This window comes from Onychostoma macrolepis, chromosome 09, assembly GCF_012432095.1.
Source record: "Onychostoma macrolepis isolate SWU-2019 chromosome 09, ASM1243209v1, whole genome shotgun sequence".
Taxonomy (NCBI): Eukaryota; Metazoa; Chordata; class Actinopteri; order Cypriniformes; family Cyprinidae; genus Onychostoma; species Onychostoma macrolepis.
The window spans coordinates 29,129,788-29,141,791 of NC_081163.1; the positions used below are offsets into that span (position 1 = coordinate 29,129,788).

Here is a 12,004-nt window from a genome sequence, read left to right on the forward strand (position 1 = left end):
TCTGAATACGGGTGTGTGTGTGTTAGGGTTGCACGATACACCGGTACTACGGTAGTATCGCGATACTAAAGCTTAAAAATACCCGCGGTGCCATTGTATTTTTTAAACAGTAGTATCGTCCATACGGTACCGTAAGATATGTTGTATGCACGGCAAGAACACTGTTTAAAACGTTCATTTGAACATGCATGCCAGCAGAAACATTACAAGTTGATTGCCAATTGTCTTTCTGCTGTGCTTTGTGTATAACGTTACGCGTTATATGGTGCTGAGTGTTTCCCGATGCTTCAGTTCAGTTTGCAATGGGAAGTCGCACTTGCACGTCGTTGTTCATGCTGCAGTTTATCAGAAGAAAGGGTCTGATTCAGACCATCTTATGTCATTTAAAAAAAACAGCAGCTCAAGCATCACTTATTCAACATCATAATATCTTACAAGAAAGTATTCTCACAGTTTAATTAATTTGACCACTTCTAGAACATGTGTAATAGTTCGTTTCTGGAAGCATCTTTGCGATCACGAATGCAAATCCATTCATCAGCATAGCGGCTTTGCACTTGGTTCTTATCAATCATTATGTATATTTTGTTTATTCATTTATAATGTTATGTTAATATACACGCTGCTAACTCGGAAATTTCAAGATACAAGAACAAAAAAATGCTCCTGACAGTTCGGCAATACGACACGAGCAAGAGAGCTGTTTTTGTTTCGTTTGTGTTCGAATCCAAATCCGCGTTGATTTGGGCGAATCACTGATTCACTGAGCCATTCATAAAAACAGTCATTTGACTCGCTCCTGAAGGATTCAGCCGTTTTGAAAGAATCGTTTGAATGACTCAGTGATTCAATCACGAACTTCTGCCACCTGCTGGCCGTTTTTAAGTTTCCCGTCTAAAAGTAGGCATATTACATTATTTTCCAACATATTTCTATATTCAGAATTTAGTATTTAAAACACTAATCTCATAACATTATTTATGCAATTATGTATAAATGCCACATCTAAATGTCACTCCATGCTGCTTCTGTGCAGTGCTAAGATGAGTTTTGTTTAGATCATTTCATGGATAACAATAGCCAGTCATTCATTCACATTAAGTATTCAGAGAATAATATTGTCTGTTTTCACTTACATCTATTTATTTATTTTGTAGAATTGAATTTTAAATTAACACAATACTGCATGGTATCGTGATACTTCAGCTGGCATAGTATCGTAAGACATTTTTATGGTATCGTGACAACCCTAGTGTGTGTGTGTGTGTGTGTGTGGGCGCAATCTATCTATCTATATATCTATCTATCTGCATGCCATGTGTGTATGCATGTGTGTGTGTGTGTGTGTGTGTGCGCGATCTATCTATCTATCTATATATCTATCTATCTGCATGCCATGTGTGTATGCATGTGTGTGTGTGTGTGTGTGTGTGTGCATGCGTGCATGCACAGTATATGTATGCATATGTATGTACCTAGCCTGTGTGTGTATAATCATATGTATGTATATGTTTGTTTGTGTGTGTGTGTGTGTGTGTGTGTGTGTGTCTGTTTGTTTGTTCTGTTTATTGAATGCAATTTAAATTATTCATATAATTATTTACAGGTGAAAGAATATGACATCTGAATGTATTTTGCTTGAAAATGCACTACTTTGATAAAAATTGATTTTTCTCAGTTTTTTTGTCCAAAATGTTGTATTTTTGATGAAACCTATCTGCATTCAAATGGTGATAAAACATGAACACATGAAGATAGAATAAAAAAAAATTTTTGTTTTCTTTATTTTGATATATAATATGTTCTTATATTCATAGCAGAAAATATTCTGAGGGCCGTTAAATTTAGGTGAAAATCATTAAAAATGCTGGCGGTGGCTGGCAACTTTTTTTAAAAACGCTGGCGGGGAAAGAGTTAAGGACATCGGTAAAACTGTCCATGTGAAATCAGTGGCTCAACTTCAATTTTGTGAAGTTACAAGAAATTGTGCGCAAAGAAAACAAAAATAACGACTTTATTCAATAATTCTTCTCCCCCGAGTTACCGTCTTCCGCCAATTTGGAGAGTACCACGACGCATGCTTCTTTGTGCACAAAAAGAATTCTCATAGCTTCGCAAAACTGCCCGAAATTCCTGAAGATGAACGTAGGCCTTACAGATTTGGAATTAGGGCTGCACGATATTTTGCATGCGATAGTCATGCGCATCTAGTCAGTAAAGGCGGTTCCGTGATTAGCGCTAAATCTCCTGTTTTCAAATGGAGCGGCATTTAATACACAGAGCCGTAGTTCACTGACAAACTACGCAATTCGCGCTCAGAATCGCAGATGAATTGCCTGCGATATTGAACGTGATATTGCGTAGCTTGTCAGTGAACTACGGCTCTGTGTATTAAATGCCGCTCCATTTGAAAACAGGAGATTTAGCGCTAATCACGGAACCGGCTTTACTGACTAGATGCGCATGACTATCGCATGCAAAATATCGTGCAGCCCTATTTGGAATAACATAAGTTTGAGCAATTAATGTCAATTTTCATTTTGGGGAGAACTATACCTTTAACGCCGTTAAACTGGAAAATTCATTGCCAGCATTAACACTCATTTTGACAGCACTAATATAAATTCTATGAAAAGGAAAACAAATGCATAAATATCAAATATATGCATAGGCTAAATAAATGCTACGGTAAATAAATTTCATGTTTCATCTATATCAGCCAGTCTTAGTCATAAGAAGCACAAAGCTGTCTGGAATTGTGTAATATATCACAGACAAGGAAAGAAATCAAACAAGAAGGGCACTTATGAAGAGACATTCTTATCCATCAGACAAAGCAACGTGAAGTGCTTGAACATGACAGACATTTCAGCAGTACGTCTTCAAGACGAGCACCTCCCTGCTGGAGAAACTCCACCCATCTGTTTATGAGCAAACAAAGCCAAGGAGCTCCTTTTAAGGAGGCTGTGGCAGAGAAGGAGAAATATAAGTGAGCTCTTTTTCCTTAGCCAGCAGGGGTTTAGGGTGGAGGATTACGACGGCATATCTACAATCACATTATTCTCTCTTACCCCTGCCTGCGAAGCACTCACATCCACTAGGGAAAACAGAGTGCCTGGGAAAGGATATCCAAACACAATCAGGCATTAACCCCCACACATGCTTTGGGGAATGGCAAGACAATACACACTATCCAATAGGAGACATTTTGGGACATTTTTCTGAGCACTGGTAAACGCTGCAGACGTAGCGAGACAAACCCTGCTGCCAGCACACCATAGGTGCTCAGTGCAGGAGATGGAGGAAGCTGTTGCCATGGAAACATGCAACACACGGGTCGCCAAGCAACAGCCAATCGTGACCCCGCCATTCCTGCATCCTCCGCCATGTGTGCAAGTGTTTACTGGCGTCTTCTCAACTGTGACGACTAAAAGCAGTTTCCAAGCATATGTATGTATACATATGTACTGTATTGTGATCAATGTAAAAAAAAAATCTTAATGGAATTAGAGTTGCACCTAAATGGCCAAAGAGAAAATCCAGACTGAAGATTTAAATGGAAACCACTACTTCAACATTTGGCAAAAGAACCACTGTTACCTGATGTTAAAATGATATACTGATAAGAAAGGTTATAGTTCTTGAAATACAGACAGCAGAAGTCTACGAAAGGATACTTCTTCAAATTTTGTATGTGAATATGGAAATGATGCTACCAATAATGGCTTTTAAACCATATAGCTTCACTGTTTAAATGGGGCAGAAAACGAGTAGCAATGAAGACTACAGTATCCAGAGTCAGATTCACAATCTTACCTTTGTTCTTGTTTTCACTTTTGATTTGACTTTTTGCCGCCTTTTTAGCTTCTTCTTGCTCAAAGCTTTCTTTCCCCTGGAGAAGAATGACACGTGTTAGTGGTTTTGCAGTGTGATCTATCAATAATCACAAATTACAGGGTTTCTGAAGGTGAATTTAAATCTTGAAGGCCTTTTTCAGACCAAGTAAAGAAAATGTTAGGAATAAATTAAAGGAAACAATGTTTCAATATGTTCTATACACGCTTAAGGATCAGACAGTAAGCTGTATTAACAACACTTCACAGTCTGAAAATACAATTTCCAACAGATCTCCGTTACTTTTTACTCCATTTTACAAAAAACAAAGAATACGAAAATCATTTTAATGATGTACTTCCTCAGTATTCTTAAAGGGTTCATAGTCTGAGAAATCTAAATTCCCTTGATCTTTTAGCATGTAAGATGTTATTGTAGTATAAAAACTTCCTGAAAGTTTCAGAACTCAAAAACAGCTTATATTGAAAGCAGTCTGCCAAAATGACAGCTTTTGGAATGTTCTACTCTATGATGTAATAATGTGGCTAAGAGCACCGCCTCTGCAGAAGAACACAGCCTCAACAACACAGCCTGTTAAGCCCCGCCCACTGATTCGCGCATGTAGTGTTTACGAGAGAGGTAAGTTTACGGCAAGTCTATGCAGAAACCAAACGATAAAGATGGTTCTGAAGACAACAAAACGCCGTGCAGTGCCAAGTTGTGGAAAAATAGTGTTTGCGTTGCCTTCCTTCTGATCACAGCGTTAGTAAAGAGTGGATGAACTTTATTTTTAATGAAGTTCCAGACCGAATCAGTAAGAACTTGGTCCTTTGTGCACTTCATTTTACCGTGGATTTGTTTACAAACAAGGCAGTTCAACGCGGGGTTTTTTTTTTTTAAAGATTGAAACTAAAAGATGATGCTGTACCGACTATAGTGGGTACGATGTCACACCACACACAAGTGTGAGTAACTGTTTTCATTACATGGTCACTATTGCTTTGTCTCTTCTTACAGATCGTTTGATATGTATTGAGGCATTTATGCTTTTTTGACCTAAATCACAGCAGTGTCCATCTATGAGGAATGTACGCTGTCAAACATACAAAACTATTAGCCAATCATAGCAGTGGGCGTTTACTTCCGAGTCTACAATCCACCACGCCTATTCAAACAAAGCATTCTGATGAGAGGGGTTAAAAACAGGACGTTCATCATGTTTTTTGATGTAAAAATTGATATAATATTATAAGTGGACCTCAGAGAACAGTACAAAGTAAAAAACAAAAGGCAGTTCATGACCCCTCAAGATACATTGAGAAGTAAAATGACTTGAGTCAAGCTATGTTTACACACTTAAACATTTTAACAGTTAAATGTGACCCAATTCCGATTTTTTTGCTCAGATGTGACACAGATCGGATGTGTTCTATGACCATGTAAACAGGGGGAAAAAAGCATGCATTTAGATATTTCGAGATCCGTTTCAGGCCTCATTCATATGTGGAAATAAATCTGATACAAATCAGATATGTGCCAATGCAACTGTCACGTAAACAGGGAGATTGGATTTTCTGAAGCATTGCGTTCTGTACGTCATTAAAACTGCGACAATTTGGTACTTCTCCGTGGTTTATTGATGTCATATTCTTTATGCATGCATGATGTTTCAGATGGTATGGCAAGTGTAAACACATGAATCGGATATGGGTCACAATTGAAAGAATGTGTAAACGGACCGTCAAAGAAATTGGATATAGGCAATAAATCAGAAGTGGGCATCAAGACCTGCTATGTAAACGAGGCCTTATTTCCTGAGAAATTGATCAAAATGAAGTGTGTTTATGATTAAAACAAAAACAAATATCTGCCCATAGGGTGAGAAAAATATACTTTTTATTAAAGTATATTTTTTATTTTAAAAGTAAATCTACTTTTCATTATATATATATATATATATATATATAAAGAAATAAATGCATCTTTAAAAATATCTTAAAACAAATATATCTTAAAACAAATATATAAAAACACTGAGAAAGTTTTATTTTTTATTTTTTTGCAGTGCATGCAACATTTAATGCAGTGACTTTCTGCTCAAAGTTAATACCTTATTAAGACCCACAGAAACCATGAATTAATACAAAGGTCTATTTAGATAATAATATACAAAGGGTTTAAAGTCTGGTCCAAAACTGCAGGTTATTCCGGCCAAGAACTGTCCACTTAAAGAGGAGATTGTCTAACACATGGAAACTGACTAAACACAGTTCATTTTTGGTTTGATATGCTGTTGTTCAGAGATGGATTTATGCCTAGAAAAACTGAACAGCAGCAGCTGTCCAAAAAACATGGAGTGCGTCAATCCAGCACCTCATAAACACAACTTTGTTCTCTGGTGGACTTTGCAATTCGATAGACAGAAATAGTGTACTCAATCACTTTCAATCTGTTGATTTTTTGGATAATGGTTGGCAGTTTAGTGTGCGATATGAATCAGACACCCAGTGAATTGACTGTGGACGTCTGAGGCTAACACTACTACTAACATATTTGGCATTTTCAGTTTTGTTTGTCAAGTAGTTAGTACCAGTTCAATACACTGATATAAAGTCCAGAGGTCATACATCACAGATATCAGCACATGTAGTCATCCCAGTAATGTGTGGTTTTAACATGCATTTTTTATAAGGATGGATTTTAAGAGCAGTAATATCTTAAAGGGACTCCATGCTGCCATGTTAACACCTAAGCACATGTTGGTCTTTTTAACACTGGTTTAAATTTGCTTAGATGCTGTAAAACGACACTGTTTGTCTAACATGAGAAACTGCAAATAGCCCAAATCCTAATGGCAACCCCACACAAGGAAAGCGCTCCTGCAGCGGGAGATCATAGTTCTAATTTCATCAAGAGAGCCATCTGAATCTGCTATAATGTAGAACGTTATATAGGAATGGTGCTGAAGTGCTAGTTTGTGTACAGCAGTAAACAATGGAACAACAGTAGCTGATTATATGCAATGAAAAGTGAAAGCACAGAGGCTGCTTGTGATGAAGAGCCTGAAGGTTGGGAGGGGCGTTCAATGGTTCAGCGCACTTTGCATGCTATCAACGCTGGTGACGTCATGAGTGGATGGCGTAAGTGTACACTATGAAACCACTGGTAAAAGGATTATTACACCTCAAGGAAAATCATTTCAAATTCCTACTTCCAGAGATTGGAATGAAGAAAAAATGTGGTCAATTTTGCAAACTAACACAAATTGAGATATGCATTTTAAGGATCTTCATCACATACATTCTTCTAAACACATTTGTATGATTTATTTTATTTTATTTATTTATTTTTTTATATAACTTTTGCATAGAGAAGTCAGTAACAACATAGCATACAGCATTCTTTTTGACTTATCTTAATCTCAAAGATCTTAAAAAAAATAAAATGTATTGGATTATTTTTGTTGACATCTAGTCATTCTGTGCTTATTAGTCTTGACTCAAGTTGTATATGTTAATTTAATTTTGAACCATATGATTTTTTTAGGTAAATATAATATACATTAAAAGTAATTAGGCAAACCTAAAACACAAAACAAAATGTAAAAAAGAAGATCTTTTTAATGAGTATTTTTATTTATTTATTAAATCAAAATCTACTCATTTGCAAAGAAGTTAAATATAATTTAAGAGTAGGAGCTTGCAGTTTTTTTTAATAACTGCTGCTTGTAAATGACTACCAAACCTCAATAAAAATCACTTTTTTGTTTCCCAGAAATTTGAATGGGAAAAAATGTGGTCACTTATCTCATTTTCAATTTGCGACAATTTTTTAATTCTTCATGACATATATTCTTGTAAGCACATTATCACAACTTAATAATGAAAACATAATTTTGCATTGAAAAGCAATAATAATATAGCCATAGAATTATGACAGTTGCTACTCTCAAAGATCTCGGAAAAAAAAATATTAGATTATTTTTATTGACCTCTAGTCAAGTTTTAAGTGTGAAATTATTATTATTTGTGAAATTCATATAGATTAAATCAATTTGGCCAATCTAAATTTAAAATAAAAAAGTCTTCTGTATGAATCTGCTTTATTTATTGAATCTGTTAGATATGCTACATTTCATTTGCTAAAGAGTTCAAAATAATTGAAGCATAGAAATGCGTGTGTTCTCATTTGTATTTATTTCATTTCTTTTTGGCAACTGTGAAACAACTTATGGATTAAGCAAAGGTCAAAGCAGAATATATGAGCAGAAACAATAATTATTTGTACAGTGGGGTCACTATTAAGAGACAGCTCTGAGGTAAAGCACATCTGTCTGTGTGTGTGTGTGTGTGTGTGTGTTTCTACAGCAGGGTGACGTCAGGCAAAACAGAACCCAGCCCTTCACCTCAACGAGACACACGCCTGCTGTTTTGAATATATTCGATACCATATGCAATATCGTTGAATGAGTCACAGTTATGTAAATGTAGTAGCTAGTTATGAATAACAATCTCCCTGATCATGCAATTCAGTGAAGAAGGCTGATATCCAAACCTGGACTGGGACTATAAAACGTTTCACAAACCTGACAACATTTCGCTTGTCTTTAATTTGTCTTTACACAAATTTGATGCGAAAGGTTTAATATATCCTTTTTCGCATAACATATCATTGTCTATGCACTGTATTTGAAGCCAGTTGAGTTTTATTATACACAAACTCATCCAGCCACGTCCTATTAGCACAACACTAATGTTACATCATGAGCCTCTAAGCAGCTGCTTAACAGCTCCAGCTACTGATCTAGTCGTGCAAGATGTCTCGAAACGGCATTGTTGCCCGTGACAGTAGAGTGAAGGTGATTTTAAAAAGTGCATAAATCAGAATCAACACAAACTGAGCTTCTGCGTTGACCTGCATGAGATGAAACGAGTGTTTTAGCTGCGCTCGCTAAGGAAGTTAGCCGCATGCTAACTGCTAAGTTACTGCTGTTTGGGCTCAAACGAGCTCACGTCTAACCCAATGGGTTTTGTTTACAAACATGTCCAGCAGTACGCCGGTTTGTCGTCCAGAACCGAGCCGGTAAATCAGACCCACCTGCCGAGGTTGAGCCCCTGCTCTTTGTCGTTGATCGCGGTGGTGTAAATCCTCCGGTACCGCTCCGCCAGTGCTCGCCCTGAGAGAAGAAGCTGGTAGCGGCTCCGACAATCCGAGCGGGCCCCCACAACGGGACAGGAGCCCATCCCTGATCCGATCGATGCGAAATCGTTTCCAGCTCCGGGAACGACCCTGACACCCAGCCCCATGGAGTGGGATGAGGAGGACGGAATCCCGCTGCCACCGGCACCCGCTGCCGCAGCAGCACACATCATCGTTTTGGGGAACAACGCATATATTAGATTACAATGTCAGTCAACAGTGCTAAAAGTGCCGAGCACCCCCCATAAATCCGCTCCGCAAAGCCGCAAAAACGCCCGGCGAATTACATCCGAGTACGTTATCTCCAATTAAAACGACGTTTACGGTTAGCCGCTCTGCTGCGACTGCAAAATACGCGTCCCTTCTTTCCTTCGCTCGGATCAAAAAACAACCGTTATTTCCTCGATTGCAGGCGATCCGGCTGCCTTTAGTGAAATCAGTCAAAAGCGCGAGCTGACGTCTGTGCCTTGCGTTTATTCCTGCTGTTTTTCTTGACCCTGTAAAGACAGCACCCCTAGTAGCGCTGCCATCTTAGCTTCATCATCCTTCCCTGTTCATGTCGCTGACTGTCAAGCATGCTGGGATACATTCCCATCCGTAGCACACAGCGGCTGTGATTCAAAACGCAGTGCGCGGCCTAGCTAGCCACTACTTGGGCGCCCGAGCGACGATTCTGAAAGCGCCTAGAGTGCTGTCTTGCTAGTGGACTCGGTAGATTTTGAAACGCGGCCGCTGTAGTAATGGAGCGGCCGAGTATAACGCGTCAGATGCAGGTTTGGATGCTTCAGCGTTCGTTTCTTCTAAATTTGAATTTGAATCACACAGCCCAATCCAACATACGTTAAATATGTGAGGTTATTATTATGCCCTGCCAATAACATGAGCTATGAATTTCTGGCAATATCTGGTAATATTAGGCCTTTTTATAAGATCTTATATACGTTATTATTGCATTTACATATTATTCTGGAATACTTGATTCTGATTGGTCAACAGCAGCATTCAGCTGTAGGACATACTTTCACATTTTCTCGCAGTTTCTCACATAATAAAATCATTTCAACTAATTAACCATGTTTCATTTATTTGGCTAGTAGTCAGGCTTTAAAGAGATAGTTCGCCCAAAAATTAAAATTCTGTCATCATATATTCACCCTCATCATGTCATTACATGTATGACTTAATTTCTTGTTTTGTTTTGTTTGTTTGTTTGTTTTTGTTTTGTTTAGGGGGCATTATAATGATAGACATAATAGGCCCAGGTTTGGAACAACATAAGGATGAATAAATGATGACAGAAATATCATATTAAGCAGAAATAATAATATAATGCATAGTTGGTCAGAGATTAATTTAAAAATAAACTTAGTCTTGTTGTCAGAATGTGTTACCATGGATTATGTTACGGCATGTTTTCTGGCATAGGATTACCACCTAAATTAGTTAGTGACGTATTGTCAAGTATGGTGACCCATACTCGAAATTAGTGCTCTGCATTTAACCCATCCAAGTGCACACACACAGCAGTGAGTAGTGAACAAATGCACACACACACACACAGTGAACACACACCCGGAGCAGTGGGCAGCTATTGCTCCAGCACCCGGGGAGCAATTAGGGGTTTGGTGCCTTGAACAGAGAGTGCTGTTCATTCACAATCCCCACCTTCAATTCCTGCCGGTGCAAGAATCGATCCGGCAACCTTCAGGCCCGACTCCCTAACCATTAGGCCACGACTACCCCTAAGCACCAGTCCACTGACCTTTATTACAATAGAACGAGGGATATAACCTTGATGTAGGGATTAAAAAAATGTAGGGATTAAAAATCTCCACAAATGCTTAATCAAGCAATCAATAAATGAATGATAACCTACAAATCTATATATCGGAGGTATGTGTCCCCTTGTGAAAAAGAAGTGCACCTAATTTTATTGAATGTGCACGTGTAACATACTTCAAATCTTAAAGGTATATATTTAAAAGAAAAAGTATATTATTTCCATAAGTAAGTTTTTGGTTTTGGTTATGGCCCTGGTACTTTAAAACATAGGGTTGACTTGCAACCCATATATTCTCTTTGTATCCGCAACATTTCACTTTGATATGAATTCTGTATACCCGCAACGATCTCTTCTCAGATGTAACATTTCTCTTCACTGGTAAAAAATAATTGCCAATTGTCTTGGCGGGAGCAGTCACCTCACCTCTGTGGAGAGAGCTTTAAGTAAACCTTGCAAACTTCAGTTTTCATGTCATCTTTGAACAACAGTGAAACTTTTGAAATAAAAATATTAATGCATATCTCACTGTATGAGGTAATCTTCAGAGAGTTGAAACACGGTAATGCAGAAGGGACATAAATTTAAGTGGACATTACTATATTATTCTTCATGCAACCTTTGCCTTTAAAATATAATCATAAATAATCTAATAGACAATCCACCCACAGTGTACTATTGAAAATAATGGTTCCAATTTCAAATATTTCACACTTGTATGATCAGCAGGTATGAGACAAATAGAATATGTACGTGGATGTCTATAAAACAGGAAGAGCGATAGAGGTGAGAAAAAGTTATGTGAGAGTAATAAGGTCAGTGAATGTCCTCTGACTGGGGACACAAATACCGAGATGACATTTGCCCTCCTCCCTTCACTGTGTCACAGACAGACAATGGTTCGAGTTGTGTCAGCAGCACTGAAGTCGGTTACTCTACAGTGAATCACCCACAGCTTCAGTGATGGTAATAGATGTGAGACTGAGAGAACACCTTCACCTGCGTTCAGTTCTGCCCGCCCGGTCAAAACAAATAGCCTATATAGTGGAACATATGTAAGGATTGTTTTTCAAATAACATTTAAGATGAAAATGTGTTTCTAACAACACAATATGCACATGTATCCTAAAATTAAAACAATGTTTAATGCAGCGAGAAAGGTACAAATTCTTACTTAGAAATTCTTCATTT

At 37.9% G+C, this 12,004-nt stretch overlaps 1 protein-coding gene across 1 annotated transcript in view; it reads right to left on the reverse strand.

Moving 5' to 3' along the window:
• Window positions 1-9,630, reverse strand: part of mycbp2 (MYC binding protein 2) — a 106,500-nt gene extending 96,870 nt beyond the window's left edge. Inside the window, 2 exon segments of the mRNA XM_058787949.1 lie at window positions 3,817-3,892; window positions 8,932-9,630. Of these exon segments, the coding sequence (XP_058643932.1) occupies window positions 3,817-3,892; window positions 8,932-9,206 (351 nt within the window). The 5' untranslated portion in view covers window positions 9,207-9,630.
• Between the last annotated feature and the right edge of the window lie 2,374 nt (window positions 9,631-12,004).